At 41.5% G+C, this 18,815-nt stretch overlaps 1 protein-coding gene across 4 annotated transcripts in view; it reads left to right on the forward strand.

Moving 5' to 3' along the window:
• The window catches only part of Klhl8 (kelch like family member 8), a 42,973-nt gene that overhangs the window by 7,339 nt on the left and 16,819 nt on the right, over window positions 1-18,815 (forward strand). The window contains exons 1-3 of one of the 4 annotated variants that reach the window (XM_028773688.1): window positions 2,183-2,247; window positions 3,671-3,735; window positions 10,803-11,162. In XM_028773688.1, the coding sequence (XP_028629521.1) occupies window positions 10,944-11,162 (219 nt within the window). In that variant the 5' untranslated portion in view covers window positions 2,183-2,247; window positions 3,671-3,735; window positions 10,803-10,943. Of the gene's footprint in view, window positions 1-2,156; window positions 2,248-3,670; window positions 3,736-10,732; window positions 11,163-18,815 lie in introns of those variants that run through there. The other 3 variants (XM_028773690.1, XM_028773689.1, XM_028773691.1) reach the window with 3 other exon arrangements.

Raw genomic sequence — 18,815 nt, forward strand, 5'->3', positions numbered from 1 at the left:
GATGTGGAAGTGCATAAATTTACACATGAAGATAGTGTAGTGATCCCTGCTATTGTAATATTCAGATACTAAGAGCAATATCTATCTGTCTGTCTGTCTGTCTGTCTGTCTATCTATCTATCTGTCTATCTATCATCATCTACCTATTTCCCTATCAATCTCTATCTCTATTAACTTCCTGTCTATATCTACATATCTTTGCATCTATCATCTGTTTCTATCATCTATATCAATCATCTACATCTATCATATATATAGTATCTATCATATATCTATATATTCACTCTGTCTGTCTGTCTGTCTGTCACCTATGACACAAGTATTGTAGGAAAGAAGAATTGCTGAACTAATCGTTACTATTGAAGAGTTAGCCAAGTTTTTATGTTGGGTATCCCGGCCCACAAAAGTCCATGGTAGTTAATCACTTAGAACTCGGGTGCCTACATAGATGTTAAAATATCTTTCTGGGTTGGGCACGTAGCTCTTCGGCATAGTAAGTACATGCAAGCACAAGACCCTGGATTGAATCCTCACCTCCATCCCTGAAACAATGTATCACTGCTGTCTTATAAGATGTTCATGTGTGTTATTCAAGTCAATCTACAACACAAATGAAAGACCAATTCAGAGATGTGCAAAGCCTCACAGAAGGAAGAGCTCCTCTGTCAACGGGAGACTAGGTAGGGCTTCTTAAAGATGTGTTATCTAAACCTGGCCATGACATTTGCCTCACAGCAAATGGCTCAAGCACTTGCACATTTATTCTGCAAAACTGAGTAAGGAAGAGTGGGCCTAATGAGCAGGATTGAGGCTCTGACTCCTCCCATTTTCTAGAGGGATGACCCCAGGTATGGTAGGGATGGGGCAGCCTTCTATACTAAACGAGGGCACCTGTGTGGGTGCATGTACTTATTTAGTGAGGGCTCTTTGCATCTAGGGAAGGTGGGGACCTCAGTTTCCATGTTTGGCTCTGTAGCTCTCTTACTTGAGTGTCCTGCACAGGAGAATGTTGGGAAATGGTAGATTGCCAGGTCTGCTGCCTGCTCTGAATCTTGCCACCACCATGGTGGTGGGTTCCACTCTCGGTGTTCTCAGTTTCATGTATAAATAGGGGAGAAGTAGCTGCCTCATGGCTCCTAGAGTTGCAGTGAGAGCTCAGTATGCATGAAGGTACCTAGGACAGTGGCCAGATAGTGTCTCTGTGCTGCTGCTGCTGCTGCTGGCAGTTTACACAACCATTTTATTTCTGTGGTGATGGTGTTGGTCAGCCTTCATATGCTATTCTGTGAGCTGACTTATCCACTCAGCAGTAGAGTGGCCTGTGAATACACACACACACACACACACACACACACACACACACACACGCACATACATACACACACTGGATTGTATCATGGATATGTTGGAATGCTACTGTCTTTCTTGTGTTCTCGTTTTTTATCCTATAGTCAAGTTGACATTTTTGGTGTACACATCTGCACCTATGTAACAGTTGAGGTACATGACAGTTCCATCTTTAAACCTCCTTGTGACCCTTTGGCCACATACTCTCCCACTCCAGTTTTAGACTACTAGACTGTGGCTGGCTACTAACTCTTTTGAGAGTTTATAAGTGGACTGGTAAGTTGTGGTGGCTTCCTTTTCTTGTGGACCCAGGTTGTACCCTGTAGGTGTGTCGCCATGGGGTTACACATGTCCCAAGATCATTCAGCTTGTTTCTAGGTCTTACCTGTTGTGATAGAGCAGCTGTCAAACTTTATAACAAGTATTTTAAGCAAATGTGCATTTTTCCTATTTTCCTCGAGGGTAAATTGGTTTGACTGGTCATTATATGTTTATTTAAAAATTGTTAAAAACGCATTAACCTGACCTGTCTTGTATTCCCACTTGTAATATTTAAAAGGTTCAGAAATTTCTCATCTCTATCTGCACTTGCTAATTTTTAAAATAATTTTTGCTAGCATATGATCACTATTGATGATAATGGTTTCACTATGATGAGTGGGTTTCATTATGTCAGTCAGTTTGTACCCTCCCCCGCTCTGTTGACTGGTTTACTTAGCGTTTTTTTATTTAGAGCTCTTTATAAGATTCCAGGTAATAATCCTCTATCAGATTGTGGTTGGCAGATTGTCCTGGTGTCTTTAGCTGCCCCTTCATTCTGTTATGTCCTTGCCTTGCAGAAGCTCTTCAATTTCAGGCAACCCCAGTTGTCGATTCCTGGGATTGTACTCTGACTTTTCAGTAAGTTCTAAACTATGCTAATATTATTAAATTTTTATCTTAGCAATTCTGATAGGTGTGTGATGGTATTTTCCTCATGGTTTTATTTCCTTAACAATAGTGATTCTGAATATCACTATTTTGAATATTTTGAATATTTTATGTGGTATTTGCCATATCCACTGGTGATATGTCCTGAGTGCATATTCTAATTTGAATTTTTGGTTTATTTTTTTAATTGAATTTGTAAGTTCTTTATATATTTGAAATACATGTTTGTGAGGTAATTCACAGACAGTTTTTCATGCTTAAAATGTGTCTTTTTTTTTTTTCATAATGCAAGGTTTACTTACTGTTGTTGCCATGCCCCAAAACATAGGGTATTTCATGCCTGAAACCTAGGGTATTATATATATAGGCAGGCACTGACTACTAAACAACACTCCCAGACCACAGGTTCTCTTTACATTTTAATGGAGTCCACTTTAGCAATTTTTCTTTTGTATGTCTAAGAACTTTTGTATCTGAGAGCTGTAACTTGGGGTTACCTGTTCATGAAGCTCTTCTCCTAGGTTTTCTTCTGAAAGTTCTAGAATTTTATTTGTAATTACATTTAGGTAACATAGTATTTTATGTACTATATAAGATAGATCATGACTATGTAAAGCTTTATATGTATGTGGTATATGAAGTATAGTGGGTGTGTTTAGTTTCATCAAATTCTTTGATCCATTGTTAATTTTCATATTAACATGAGCTTAACACTTGGCCAAGTTTGTACAGGTCAGTGTCACTGGCTGTGCTCACAGGTCTGTTTCTGAATCTCCTGTGTTATTGATGTTTCTGTGTTAACTTTCATCATCTGTCTCTTTTGTTTCAGAAGGTAACATTGTTAAACTATTATACTATCATGGACCCCTTAGCCAGCCTCTCCTTTTGTTGACATGTTAGTTTGATGTGATCGTTTCAACTAACCAATTTATTTTTATTAATGCACATTTATCAGTTAAGGCTGTCATTAATTGTCCTTTGTTTTTGCTGCTGTGGTAACACCATGACCAAAGGGTTTGTTGCATGTAACAGGCATAGTCCTGTAGGGTGTGTCTTCCACATCTAGGGAAGCTGAGGCAGGAGGTAGAAGGAGAAACTGGAGGATCTCGGCTTTCTGCCTGCTTCCTCTAGCCTGCTCAGTGACTTCTTACACAGCTCAGGCTTGCCTGTCTAGGGTGGTACCATCAACAGTGACCTGGACCCTCCTGTGTAAATTATCAATAAGACCGTTCCCTCAGACATGCCCACATATTGATGTGATGGAGGCAGTTCCTCAATCTTCTCATCTTCCCTCTAGTTTATGTCAAACTGATAAAAAACTCACGTGTCCAAGTGCTTACACTTGATTCTAGTTTCCTGCGCTTCACTTCTGTCTTTTCTTTTTCTGTTTCAGGATCCCACTTAGGATGCTGCAGTAATTTAGTGTCTGTGTCTCCTGGGTTCCTCCTGGCTGCCACGGTAACCAGACTTCTCTCATGTCTGATGACTCCAATGAGTATTGGTTAATGATTTTCTCCCAGCCAAACTTAGGCTGTGGGCTTCCAGGAGTAGAGCCAGCAGAGTGCTGTTCACTGCAGCTCGCTGAATCAGGGCTCCGTGGCATCAGTCAGTGTTGCTCTTGATCAACACCTCATCAAACTTTGACCTGGCTGAAGGACAGTGTGTGTCAGATCCCACCCCTGGGAACATATTCTCTAGTTCATCCTGTTTCGTGCTATGCTCTTCAGAGTGAGGTCATTGTGCCACTGTATGCTGACCACACATAAATACTTAAGATACTTAGTAAAGTATCTTAAGCCTGGGAAGTTGAAGCATTTGCCTGGAAAGCACGAGAACTGAGCTCATGTTCCCAGTACTCATATAAAAGCTGAGTGTGTTGAAATGCACATTTGATCCCAACAATGATGGTGAGTGCAGTGATGAAGGTGGGTGAGCCGATAGAAGCCCACTGGCCAGTTAGCCAAGCCTCATTGGCAGAGTTCCAGGACACAGGAGACTGTCTCAAACAAAAGGTAGAAGGCACCTAAGGACTCACACCAGGCCTGTCCTTAGAGCACCACATGCATGCATACATGTATGAGCAAAAAGCCTGCATAATGTATTTGGAAATGTCTGTGAGCACATTTTCCCTCCTCTTCTCTCTGGACTGAAGCAAAGGCTATGCTCACAGCCATTCTCCCCCATGCTCTCCCAGCAGCTGGAGATCATTGTTCACAGGGAATCTGTGTATGCTACTCCATTTGTGTGCTGGCCCCATCATTTGTTTACACATGGCATGGACCAGGGTTCGCTCTCATGTGCGTGGTTATGTTATCTGACACCGTTGCCGAAGGCACATATGGGTTTTTAATTGAATGTAGTGATTCCACAAACCTTGTTTCAAAAGTGTTTTATGTAGTCTGACTCCTTTGCCTTTCCATTATAAAATTTAGACTCCTCTTGTCCATGTCTTTATTATAAAAACTTCTTATGTGATTTCTGTTGGACTGATTTACATCAAAATCAGTCATGTTTACGATGTTGAGTGTAGCCTGGGAACTGTGGCAGCTTTTCCATTTCTTTAGCTTTGCTTTGCTTTGCTTCAACAGTATTTCAGAGTGTGGGTCCTGTACATGTTTTACTGGAATTATATCTGAGTGTCTCCCTCTCCTGAACTGTTTGGAAGCAGTGAACTTCTCAAACTTCTCTTTCCAGTTGTGCATTGGTAGTACATAGAAATAGAGCTGATATCTTCATATTTACCTTGTATTTTGTTACCTCGTAAACTTACTAGTGCTAGGTGCCCCTTAGAAGTGTTATAAGACATAAATACACTTCGCTGGGGACAAAGGGTGTGTGCATCTCAGAACCTTAGCCACTGAAGCATGACATGTTCTCTCCCATCCCACCACCTTTTAAGTGTTATCAGCCTTAATATCAGGTGTGCCGTTAAACTAGGATATTTGTACCACAATGTCTCTACAGCTAAATTAGATAAAATGGGGGGGGGGGAAGAGGAGGAGGAGACGGATCCGATTCTGGATCTGGGTCCTATAGGCTCCTAGCCACTTTACTTCTTGTTTAGTACAAATGTATACACTTCTGCTTTCTACGTGGTGACCAGTGTGGTGGCCTGCTCTTACAGGATACGCTCCTTGCTCCCTCCTCAAGGCCAGGAGAACATAGAGACCATGACTTCTGATATCCTTTCCATCACAGTGAAACACATACTGACAGCCTCCTATAAACTGAGAAGAATAAGAACACTGGGTTCCTTGTCTACATCTCTGATTTTCCTCCCCCAGCATTGTTCCCAGCCCTTCCCTTCAGTTAATCTTTAGCCTCTCTTTGGTTCAGTATGCTTTGTTATTTGCGCCAAGAGATTGCACATGCAGTTACACTAATGCAGACATTTCTGTTTCCTTCCAGTTTGGGGCTTTTCGTTTTTTCCATTTTTGCATCAAATACAACTTACATTTCCTAAGTGTTCTCCTTCTCCTCCTTCCTCCTCCCCTTCTTTCCCAAGTGCCAGGATTACAGCCTGCCCTGACCCCTAGTAGTTTCCTGTGTCAGGATTGCGTTTATGTTCCAACTCCACTCTTAGTTAGTGTTCATCAGTAACAGAAGGTAAGGGACTGTAGCTGCCTGTTCGGGTCAGTCAGCAGGGTCTCCAGCACAGGAGTGAGGATGCACGCTTCCAATTCCCGCTGTGTCCTTCACTGTATCCCGCTTACTGGAGCTCCAACGTTGAGGTGCCACTTTGTAGCCGCCCGTTCTGCTGCTCTGGTCCGCAGGTCAGGGCCTAGCAACAGAGAGAGTGGGGACGGAGACGCGAAGAATGGAGACAAGACAGGGAGTCTGATCAAGTCTCGTTCATTGGAAGGAAATTCTGGGTATTTATACCCTTTACCACGTGCCTTGCCCTCGTGGACAAGCACAGCTGAAGGCACTACGTCATGTGCCTTGCAGCGTGGATATCACGTGCACCTAGCTAGCAGTGAGGAGACCACGTGCACCCAGCTACGTGGCTATCACGCGCGCCTTGCAGCTGGGGGCACTAAACAGCAAAACAAGATATATGAGAAAAACAAGATGTTTCTCAGAGTGTGCTCAGCTGTTGTGGGCTGTTGAAAACAAGTCTCTTGTCAGGGTATATGGCCTGAGATGGCTGCAAAGATGATAGCCACTTTCGGCTAGGAGTCGGCTCCCAACAAGGGACCAGCTTCATTCTTTTGCACTTGATATTCAGGGTTTTTGTTTATTTCGTTGGTAGTTCTTTTCCTCTGGTGTTGGGGATTGAACACATGCTAGGCAAGTGCCCAACCACTAGCCTGCACCCCTAACTTGAGTTTTCACTAAGATAAGGTCTTGCTGTATAACACAGGCTAAGCTTGAGCTTCCAGGGAAGCCAAGGCTGTCCTCAAGCTTGTAATCCTCCTGCCCTGCTGATGTCCTGTCTCTGTAGCTTCTCCTTTTAACTCTCTAGTGACCTCTTTGCATTGAAGTCTGTCTTTTAATGACCTAGCTGTTTCTGTGCATTAAAAAAAAAAAACAGTCTAGTTACATCTCGTTTCTGTCTGGTGTATTTGTGTTTTGAGACTTAAATGGGTTTTTCTTATATGCAGCTTATACTTGGAATTTTCTTTTTCATCCAATCTATGAATGCTTGTCTAATTTCAAAGGCCTAATTTAAGATACCAGTAGATTTGTTTGCATTAGTTACAAATAGTGAATCCCATGTACCCGCAGGGGTAACATTGTGTGTGGCTTCAGGACTAGAGATTTGCAGTGATAATTCGTATTTCACCTGTCTTTGGCCCTAGCTGGTGTGTGTGTGTGAGTGTGTGTGTGTGTGTGTACGCGCGTGGAGCACGCACCCTACCACATACTACAGTGAGAATACAGCATGGTCCTGTCAGAACAGCTTAGATCTCTTCTGTTCCCTCTTTGAAGCCACAGCCCCGCCTCCTCAACTTTCCCTTTCCTATAGAACCCCCTCTCTTGTCCTGTCATTTGAGACTGTTACAGTGATGCTCTTGGGCAATGTGTTTTAGGACTACCAATAGATACCTGAGATATTGAATTTGGCCCCAAGTAGACAGTGTTTGTGTGTACATACTTACTATAAAGTGTTTACCTGACAAAATGATGTGGTAGGACAAAACACTTGCCAAACAAGCTTGACAGCTTGTGTTTGATCTCCCAACTCCACATAAAGGTAGAAGAGAGAACTAACCTTACAGAGTTGTCCTCTGATTTCTGAGTCTATGCTATAGCAAATGCTAGACTTCTATACCATACACACCACCACCACCATCATCCGTGGAATTACTTGTAATAAATGAATATCATTTAATGGAATGGAATAACTATATGCACATGCTGTAATCAGAGTGCATGGATGCAGTCTCATTCTTTCTTTCAGAATGTCTTATAGCATGCTCATGTGATGACAGTACTGCAGCACACAGGCAAGTTCTGTAGGTTCTGGACATAGTGTTAGGCTACTGCATGTGGGTTACCCAGGATATGTGCACTGCGATCCCACAGCATCCACTAAGCACCGAGCGTGGAATATGTCTGCAGATTGGCTACACTACACAAACATAGGACTCACATCCTGAGCAGGTGGAGCAGAGCTGGACAAGAGTTTATCCTGCTCCTTAGAATTTCAGTCTCTGTTTTAAGCCTCTGAATTATTTGTTTCTGGTAAATTTCTTTCAGTGTTTTCAGACTAGGATTTATTTAGCTTAAATTAAAGATGGTTATCTTGCAAAGTATATACACAAACTATGGCTGAACAAAATTGTAACCACCAAATACATTTTAAACTTTTGTTGGGACACATCTGTGCTCTTTTGTTTATATCATGTGGGGCCACTCTTTCCCTCCAAACACAGAACTGAGTGAGTAGTGGTGATGGAGTACAAACGGCCCTCAAAGCCAACGTTGCGCACTCATTGACTCTTGCAGAAAGGAGGTTTTGACTATAATACTTGTTTTCTCTTTGTTCTTTGTCCGTTTCTGTTTCTTATGATTGTGTCTCACCATGCAGCTTAAATTCAGAACAGTCACCTTGCCTCAGTCTCCAGAGTGCTTGGATTATAGGTGTACACTACATGCTTGGCTCTAGGATTTTGAAATAGGGACAGGAACTTAAGAGAGCAGCCATAGGGAGATGGGAAGCTGGGTGGTTAATAAATTGCTTTCTGCTCAAGCACAAGGACCCAAGCTTCGTTCCTCAGAGCCCATGTAAAGGCCAGGGGCTGTGGTGCCAAGGACAGAGACAACCTAGTTGTCACTGTGAACTTCAGGTTCATTGGGAGTCCTATCTCAGAAATGAAGTGGAAGGCATTCAGATGCCTGATGTAGACGTCCAGCTACACACACACACACAGACACCATTGTTATTGTTGTTGATACATGTTAGAATATTGATAAATACTTGCCTATGATAAGAATTTAAACCTGACAGAAAGTTTCTGTGGTAGCTTTTGGTGTGAACAAAACACCAACTTTAAGAAGGAAATAGGGATTTTTGGCTCACGGTTTCAGAGACTTCAGTCCATACTTGTTCTGTCCTACAGCCTTTGGGCCTCTAAGGAGGCAAGTGCACCATGGTGGAGGTGGGTATAATGGAAACGGCTCACTTTATAGTGGTCAGGAAACAAGGAGAGGAAATGCCCAGCGTCATCTTCAGAGGTGTGCCCCACCAATCTGACTCCCCCTGTGAGGCCTCACCTCTTTTAAAAGGTTTTGTCACCTCCCAATAGTACCCAAGTTTGTCAGCCTGACCATTTAACACGTGGGTTGGGTGGGATCTGAGATCCAACTATAGTTGTACCTGTTGTACATAACAAATTACAGAAACCTAATGACTTAAAACAACACATTTCTTATCTCACAGTAAGTCTGTGTAAGTAAGTCTATATTAAAAGTGGTCAGACTGCATTCTCCCATGTTTGAGCCATGGAGAATCTTTGCTTCTAGAATTTATTTCTTCTTAGCTGCATGGCTGAGGGCCTTAGCTTTTCACTGTCAAGTAGAGGCCTCCCTCAGGTCCTAGGGGTTGCTTTATATGGTGACTTCATGGGCTGCAGGAGATCCTTTCTCTTATACTGTTCTCTGAAATCTCTGTAATCAAGAGTGCAGCATCCCGTTCCCTTCCCACTTTCTGTAGCTTGGAGGTTGGTTACAGCAAGGGGGTCATGGGAAGAGTGACCTGTTAGGGGTCACCATCACACATATTAGTAACTACAGTCCATAATCTCATGTCACCTGCTTTGGCGTCTGACAAAAGCTGAGAGAAGAGATGAACAACAGTAAAGACCTTCATAGACCTGGAGCTCTGGTTAAGGCATGTCTCATTCTCAGAGGCTGCATATTAGTCTAAGTTTCCATTCTCACACAAATGTCTGCAACATAGTTTACCATTTTGTACATACCTCTGAAGTCTACTACTGCACTTCCTGCAACCCTTGGGTAGTCCTGTTTATGGATAGAGAAACTGAGGGTTAGGAAAACCCTTCAAGAGAGATCTCATCCAGTAAGTGGTAGCAGATAGTTTAACTTAAACCCCTTTGTTTCCATCACCTAGACAGAATTGTAGAATATATTTATTAATGATATGAATATTCATCAAATGTGCTTGTTAATGAAGTAAGTTTGATCTTGTATATAAATAATAAATTGTATGTGGAAATGCAGATACAGTAAGGTCTGTATGCTACAGTTCAGCTGTTTCTGCTTGTGTATCTTTAATTCTTAAAAATATTCCTCTAAGTGATATACTCATTTCTCAGAAGAAATAACTAAAGCTTAAGCAGTTTGTAAGTGATGGAATCAGTGTAACACAGAATCTAAAAGAACTTAATCCAGTAAAATAACCTTTGATTTTTGCTTTGAGTCCACAAAGAAAGTTTTTAGACCTAAACTTTTTAGCTTCTTTTGTTTTTGTTTTTTGAGACAGGGTTTCTCTGTGTAGCCCTGGCTGTCCTGGAACTCACTCTGTAGACCAGGCTGGCCTCGAACTCAGAAATCCGCCTGCCTCTGTCTCCCAAGTGCTGGGACTAAAGGCATGCACCACCACTGCCCAGCCAAGCTTCTTATTTTTTAACCCAGTGGATTCCATGTTTTTGAAGTTATACCCTTTAGTTGTTTTTGCTTGAATTTTATTTTTATTATTTATTTATTTATTTATTTATTTATATTTATTTTGTTTTTTCGAGACAAGGTTTCTCTGTGTAGACCTGGCTGTCCTGGAACTCACTCTGTAGACCAGGCTGGCCTTGAACTCAGAAATCCTCCTGCTTCTGCCTCCCAAGTGCTGGGATTAAAGGTGTGCACCATCACTGCCTGGCTTTGCTTGAATTTTAAAGGTGTAATTTCACTTGTGCAGCTAAATGAAGTGACTCAGGCATTGTTTGGTGTAAAGCTACAGGGTTTCACCAGTGATGATCAGTGTGGATACATATATTGTATCGATAATTATAATCAACAATAACATCTTTTATCTTTGTGTTTTGCTACTTTTTTTGCTATTTCAGCAAACTGTATCATGAAATTGAAGGACTTTTGAAAGATGTTTGAAATTTAGTGCCCATATCTATCGTCTGTCTTCTCACCCTTAAAAAAAGAATAAATGGGATGTTTCAGAAGAGAGCTGTATAAAAAGAAGAGTGTTGCAAATGGCTTCAGAATCTACCAATGGGAAACAAATTAGGAGTCACGTGACAAGGGGGCGGCGTCAGCAGCAACAGCAGCAGCAGGTGAGGAGCAGGTCCTCCGGCAGTGAGTGCGATGGCGACGACTCCTTCATCTTCGAAGCCAACGAAGCCTGGAAGGACTTTCACAGCTCTCTCCTGGGCTTCTATGAAAACGGGGAGCTCTGTGATGTCACATTAAAGGTAAGACCAATCTTTTTCCAGCTCCTTTGATGTACTATAAAAAGTGAGACTTTCTGAACTTACATAAAAGTCGTGTCATACGTATTTGTTATGTGAGGCTGACTTTAATGTCAATTTCTTATGGGCGAGTGTCTCTGGTGTGGCCCAAGTTAGCTTCAGAATCATGTTTGGCCTCATGTCTCCTGAATGTTGGGATTACATGCATATGCTGCACTGTACCTGGATCCATGTTTTTTATTGAAGAAATAGACACATTGTTATACTAATTTACTGAAGTTCCTTTTTTTTAATTGAAAGTTTTTTCATGCAATGTATCCTGATCATGATTTTCACTCCCCCACTTCTCCCAGCTCCTCCTCTCCCTCCCCCTTCTCTCTCTCTCTCTCTCTCTCTCTCTCTGTCTCTGTCTCTGTCTCTCTCTCTTTCTCTAACAGGCAAGCAAAAACACAAAAACCCAATCAGGGGGACAAAAACAAACAAAATCATGAGACACACACAATCACAAAAACATCAGAAATCATAATACAAAATCAAAAGACCAGTAAGAAAAAAAGTGCTGCCCAAACAGCAAATCTGAACAAGAAGTCTGTAAGAATACCACTGAGGTTGTCTTGTGTTGGCCATCTACTGCTGAGTAGGGGAGCTGCTCTTAAGTGTGGTTCAGTTCCCAATGACACTCCATTGGGAAAAAGCTCATTTTTCTTTTAAGTGGTTGTTACTTGGAGATGGCTCCTTGGAGAGGGGTGGGAGCCCGTGTCCACTTCCCCTCTGACTTGCACCTTTGTAGGCCCCGTGCATGCTGCCACAGTCTCTGTGAGTTTGTGTTATTGGTCCTGTTGTCAGTCTTTCCGCTTCCTCTTCCACTCGTTGTCCACTCGTGTGTCTCCTCAGTAGTAGTTCCCATCTGCAGGATAAAAGCCTAATAATGGTGAGTGTGGCACTGAGCTGTGAGTATAGCAGAATGTGGTTAGGAGTCATTTTGTTGCTATGTCCCTTAGCAGAACAGTAGTGTTTGGTTCTCCCCTAGGCCTATGACTCAGTGTCAGGTTTTTGGCCCCTTGACCAGGGGCACACACGGGCTCCATCTAATGGGGAGGGCCTTGACTCTAACCACCCAGTGGCTGCTTGTTCCCACAGTGTTTGCCAGTATGTCTGTCCATCTGACCCGACCTGCGGGTCTCAGTTATTCGTGGGGGCGAGGGGAACCAAAACCTGGAAGAGAAACGGGCGAGAGAAAGGAAGGACCCAAGCAAACGGTTGCTTGTCAAGAGCCGTGTATTTTAAAAAAGGCAAGCTTTTTATAACAAGCTCGGGTTAGGGGAGGGGGAAGGCAGGTGGGGTCATGGAAAGGTACAGCTTCTTCTTGGCCTGTGCCCTAGAACATTTTGTGGTTAGGGGCTTTTCTCAGAAGTAGCTATCTCTTTGTGCATCAGCTTTCAGCAGGATGAGGCATAGTCAAGGTATTCAACTGAACAGGATGTAGGTGGGTGACAAGGCTTCGGTTTCCAAGCGAGGGGGAAGGCTGGCAGGGGTCCCTGTTAGGGGTCCTGGTCTCTGACATCCATCAGTTCACTGTTAACGATTGGTTTGTAGCTGAGTCTGTGTTCACCTTTGGTAGTGTGCAGAGTATCTTCCATAAGCACTCAATATGGGTGAAGCCTCTGGTTAGGCAGCAGCTCAACTTCTCCATGTTCAATGAAATATGTAAGTGTTCTCTTTAGCAATAGTATCTTACTATGCATTGGTAGAGAGCAACCAATTGGTTTGGCAATAGCCTGAGATGTTTGGGAGTTCCCATAAGGCCTCTTGGGCCAACAACTCACCTAGATGTAACCGAGTCCTAACCTAGGCGGTTTCACATGGTTGTGAAAGATGTCTAGTTGGCATTGTCTCTACGATTATGTGGTGACTCCTCTTGGATTTCTTCCATCTATGTATATGTTTTAGTAAGCTTCTTCAGTAGTGAATTTTCGCCTGATTCCATAAGTGGCCCTTAGTGTCAGTTGTCTCTGCTCGTGGTCCCTCTAACCACTCCCATCATCCCTTACTCCAGTCAGTCATCCCGCTGCAGTCTCCCCCTAAGCCCCACCTGTTTCTCCATCTCTGTATATTCTATTTCCCTTCCTAGGGAGATCCTCTCCTCTCTAGAGTCCCTTACCAGGTATGTAACCTCTGTAGTTATGCAGGTTATAGCATGTACATTGAAGGCTTAAAAGCTAGTATCCACATGTAAGACACATACACTGCTTGTTCTTTAGAATCTGGGTTGCCTTCAAATGTTTTTTTTTCTAGCTCCTTTTTTTTTTATCTTTAAGTTTCATAATTTGACTGTTTGAACAGCAAATAATACTCCGTTGTGTCAGTGTACCCCGTCGTTCTCCGCTCATCAGTCAGCATCGTCAGCGCCCAAGTGGTTTCCAGTTTCTACCATGGGCAGACAGCAGGGGGCGTGGATGAGCAGGTATCTCTGTTGACGGATGGAGTGCTCAAGAGGGGTAAATCTGAAGTAGATCTACTTCCGGTTCTGGAGGAACCGCCATGCTGATTCCATAGTGGCTGTACAGGTTCACTCCCTCCAGCAGAGAGTGAGTGCCTGCTTTCCCCGCACCCTCATCAGCAGGAGCTGTCTTTGTTTATTACTCTTGGCTATTCTGACTGGTGTAAGATGAAATCTCAAAGTAGTTTTGATTTGCATTTCCCTGACGAGTAAAGATGCTGAACAAGTCTTTAAGTGCTCCGCAGCCACTGTGTTTTATCTCCCGAGAACTCTCTGCTTAGCTCTGTGCCCCATCTTTAAGATGGGTTATTTGTTTTCTTGATGTCTGGTTTTTTTAAGTTCTTTATAATTTTTAGATACTAACTCTTTATCATATGTGTAATTGGTAAAGATCTTTTCCCATTCTGCAGCCTGCCTCTTTGCTCAAATAGAAGTTTTTTGGTTTGATGAGGTCCTGTTTATCAATTGTTGGTCTTAGTATCACTGCTAATGATGTTCTTTGTTCAGAAAGTTTTCTTGTGCAAGTGACTTCAAGACTATCCTCCCTTTCTCTTCTATCAGATTCAGTGTATCTGGTCTTATGTTGCGCTGATCCATTAGGAGGTTTGCTCTGTGGAGTGCGGTTGTGGACCGATTCACACTCCCATCTCTGTCCATCTCCCAGATGAAGCTATCCAGCTTTACCAGCACCATTTACTGGAGGTGCTTCCTGTTTTTCTAGTGCGTGTTTCTGGCTTCTGTGTCAAAAGTCAGGTGCCTATGGGTGTGTGCACTTATATCTGAGTCTTTGATTCAGTCCCATTGATGAGCATGTCGATTTTTACTCCACTACCATGCTGTTTTTATCACTGAGTCATAGTTGAGTGTGTTTCCATGTGAAACTGAAAAAAGGTTTTGGGAAGACAGTCTAAATGAGATGTCTTCATCAAATCCCTCCCCTTGGAATTCAGTGAGCCCCATGGTCTGTATGAGATCTGTTTCATATATACTCTAGCATTCAGTTTAGTGTTTATGAGTGTCCAGACTGTGTAAACAAGAGAGGCTCGGATTCCTGTGCCTTCTCTGGGGGCTTTTTATTTTGTTTTTGGCTTGGCTTGTCCACCTTCAATGTAAGAGTTTTTGTTTTATCTTATTTTATTTTGCCTGTTTGATTGTTATCTCCTAGAAGCCTGTTCTTTTCCAATGAGAGAAAGGGAGTAGATGCAGAAGGGAGAGGAGATGGAGAGGAACTGGGTAGAGTAGAAGGAAAACTGTACTCAGGTTATATTGCATGAGAAAAAAAATCTATAGTAAAAGGGGGAACCTCACTCAAATAAATAAATAAATAAATAAATAAATAAATGTAATTTAAAATAAAAAATTCTGTGAAGAATTGTGTTGAAATTTTGGTGAGGATTGCATTCAAGCCATAGACTGCTTTTGGTAGAATAGCAATTTTCATTAACTCAATCCTACTGGAAACCTTTCCATCTTCTGAGATCTGCTTCAATTTCTTCTTCAGTGTCTATACACATCTTTCACTTAATTGGTTAGGTACTTTTTGAGGCTATCATGAAGGATATTGTTTCTCTGAATTCTTTCTCAGTCTGTTATTCGCATATAGGAAGGATACTGATTTCTGTGAGTTAATTTTGTATTGTGCTTCTTTGCTGAAAGTGATTGTCAGTTGCTGGGTTTCCTGGTGGAGTTTTTAGGGTCGTTCATGTATAAGATGATATCATCTGCAAACAGCAATGCTTTGACTTCTTCCTTCCTGTTTGTATCCCCTTGATGTCCTTCAGTTGTTTCATTGCTCTAGCTAAGACTTCATGTATTGCATGTACTGAATAGGTATAGAGGGAGTGGACAGCCTTGTCTTGTTCCTGATTTTAGTGAAAATGTTTGGATTTCTCTCTCTGTTTAGGTTGATGTTGGCTGTGAGCTTTATTATGTTGCGATATATCCTTGTAGTTAGTCTCTCTGGGACTTTTATCATGAGGGATGGTGGACCTTGTCAAAGGCCTTTTCTGCATGTTATGAATGATCATGTGGTTTTGTCTTGGAGTGTGTTTATATGGTGGATGACAGTGACCAATGTACGTATGTTGAACTGTCCCTGCATCTCTGGGATGAAGCCTACTTGATGATTGTAGATGGTCTTTTTCATGTATTCTTGGATTTGGTTTGCGAGTATTTTATTGAATGTTTTTGTATCAATGTTTATCAGGCAAATTGATCTGAATTCTCTTTCTTTGCTGAGTCTTTGTGTGGTTTGGGTATTAGGTAGAACTCTGTATTAAACCCATCGGCCCCAGGCTTTCTTTTTAGTTTGGGAGACTGGTTTTTTTGGTTTTTGTTTTGTTGTTTTGTTTATTTGTTTGTTTGTTTGTTTGTTTGTTTGAGACAGGATTTCCCTGTATAGTCCTGAACTTGCTTTGTAGACCAAGCTGATTTCTGCCTCTCCAGTGCTTGGATTAAAGGCATGTGCCATCCCCACCTGGCAAGTTGAAGCCTTTTTTGTTTTGAGAGAATTTCATACAAAAAGGGGGATAGGGAAATGATGGAACAGGAAGGGTTAAATGATGAGAGATGAGGGACAAGAACAAAAAGAATACAAAGAGAAATCGCTGACACTGAAGACCTTCTAAAAAGTCCTGAGCAAGCATCATAAATTATTAGTTTAGATGCATGCTGCGTGGGGATGAGCATGTCTTGATGTGAAATCACCGTGTAACTAGTGCAGTTTTTTTCATGATCATTGTGTCTGACACAAGCATTTGTGAAATATAAAGCACCTTAAAATTTGCTTTGCTATTCCTTTGTGAGGCCACCATATCATCTAAGCTCTAGAGCAGATGCTGAGGGGGGCTTACTTAGTAAGTCGAAAGAAAAAGAAATGTGAATGGCAGCTGCATTTGCCTTGAGGGAATTTGAAGTTGAGCCAGAGATGGGCACATTAGCATAATTCAATGATAGCTGAGGCTTAGAGGAGAATCCATTAGTGATGTCTGAAAGGTGATCAGAGGAGGATCCATCAGTGATGTCTGATGTGGTTAGGATTTACATAGGAGTAAAAATACTGCCTTTAGGTCATTTCAGGAGGTGAAACTTGGAAATGTTTTAAAATAATATATGTAAGGCAAGCCCTAACATTATATATGGGTGAACATTTTTACAGACTTTTGTGTGAACTGGGTACTCCCATGCTAAGCATACACTCCACTACCTCTAAGTGGGGCTTCTTGAAGGCACCTGTCTCGTTGGGGAGAATTCCTCTTGCAAGCTCATTTCGTACCATCCACTTCTGGGTTTTATGTTACTGATCAGTACAAATAGCACTTCATAGACACTGTTACTCACGTATCATGTATTTTGAGGATGTCCTACTCCCTTACTAAAGCTCACGTTAATTTTAGTTGAAGGGGTAATATAGAAGCAGAGGATGAGAGCCCCAGTAGCATGAGTGTTTTGCCTGTTTGCATGTATGTGCACCATTTGTGTGCCTGATCCCTGCAAAGATCAAAAGAGGGCATCTGATCCGTGGATCTGGATTTAGGAGGTTGTGAGCCACTGTGTAGGTGCTGAGAACTGAACCCAGGTCCTCTGTAAGAGCAGCAAATGCTTTAGCCACTGAGTCAGCTCCCCAGCTCCAGCCCTATAGCAGCTTTAATGTTGCCAGAAGGCTTAGTATTTATAATATTTGGCCTAAAAAAAAAAAGAATGCTTGATTTTTTAAGCCAGTGTTCATAGGCTCTATTAATATTTTTCCAAGATTTTAAGTAGTGTTATTTGTTGTCAAAATGTTCAACTAACCAGGTAAGAAAGTCATTCTGAAAGACTATAGGGAGACAGTATGTGAACTGCATTGTAATAATACTTCCTAAAAGGTGGGGAAAGGTAAACTGGTTACATTGTAACTATGGACTCCTGACCTGAAAGAAGGTTGCTATTTATTTGTTACAGTTCTGAGGGCAGAGGAATTCAAGATAAAGATACAGCAGTTTTGGTATCTGGTGAGGGCTACTCTCTGCTTCTGAAATGGCACTATGTGGCTGTCTCAGGAAGATGAGTCTGTGAGGGCTTAGTGATGGGGTCACACACGGTGGAAGGCAGAAGGGTACAAAAGCCTAAGCTAATTGGAGCTACTCCTCTGTAAGCCACATTTCATGATATTAGAGCCCACATGATTTCTTCATTTCTTAAAACCCCACCACATAGGGTTGGGGAGGGGATGTCAGACCATATCCCAGTTGTAAGGTAATACAGAAGGAATGATAATGGAGAAAGTCCCCTTTCCTCATAACGGAGAAGATCCTTAACTCTTGATGGAGAAGGGCCCTTTACTCAACGTTTAACCATTCTGAGATATTAAGATGTCTTCAGAATCTGTGACAGTCTCAGTTTGTTCATTCCACTAGTAACTCGGGTTCTTTGTTTGAGTCTGTTTTCTTTTACACAGAAGGATTATTTAAATATTTATATTGTTTATTTCAACCCTTAAATGCTATCTGAATTGTCTCCCATTATATAGTTTAAAAATGAACCAGAGTGAGGTTAATTATTGTAGAACAGTGACTGGTTGCTTTCATGTGTTTAGTATATATTAAGATTAATTTGAGACTGATATATCTATCTAAACACTTCCATTTTAGATCTTGACAATAAAACACTTTTTGGGTGACTAAGTAATTTCAATTAATCTTTAAAATGTAGTATAATTAAAAGAGCAAAATTATATCAGATCTTAAATTGAAAACTCAGAATATTGCTTACCAAGGATGTAAAAAGAAGTTTGGATACAGATTTCTTTTTATTATTTTGTACAGGAAAGAATAGTTTCAGAATAACCACATTATTGAAAACTGTTACATAGGTAAGGAATAAAAGGGAAAGAAGTCCACTTTGAACATATTAATCAGAACACCAGAACCTTGCTTTAAATTTTGCTGAGGTAAAAAAAATCACATGCTGGATGTATAAATTGTTTTGTGTTCTTGACAGGTAGTTTGTCAGAATGTAGCAAGCTATAAAAAAAAGTCTACCCCAAAATTAGAAAAAACACTCACCTTTTTCTGTAAGATATCATTTGTGTGTAAACTAATGAAAAGTCTAAATGTCTTAACTGGCTAATTTCAGATGATGAAATAATGTGGTACAGCTACTGTAACCATACTGTA

This window comes from Grammomys surdaster, unplaced genomic scaffold (genome assembly GCF_004785775.1).
Source record: "Grammomys surdaster isolate TR1022 unplaced genomic scaffold, NIH_TR_1.0 233, whole genome shotgun sequence".
Taxonomy (NCBI): domain Eukaryota; kingdom Metazoa; phylum Chordata; class Mammalia; order Rodentia; family Muridae; genus Grammomys; species Grammomys surdaster.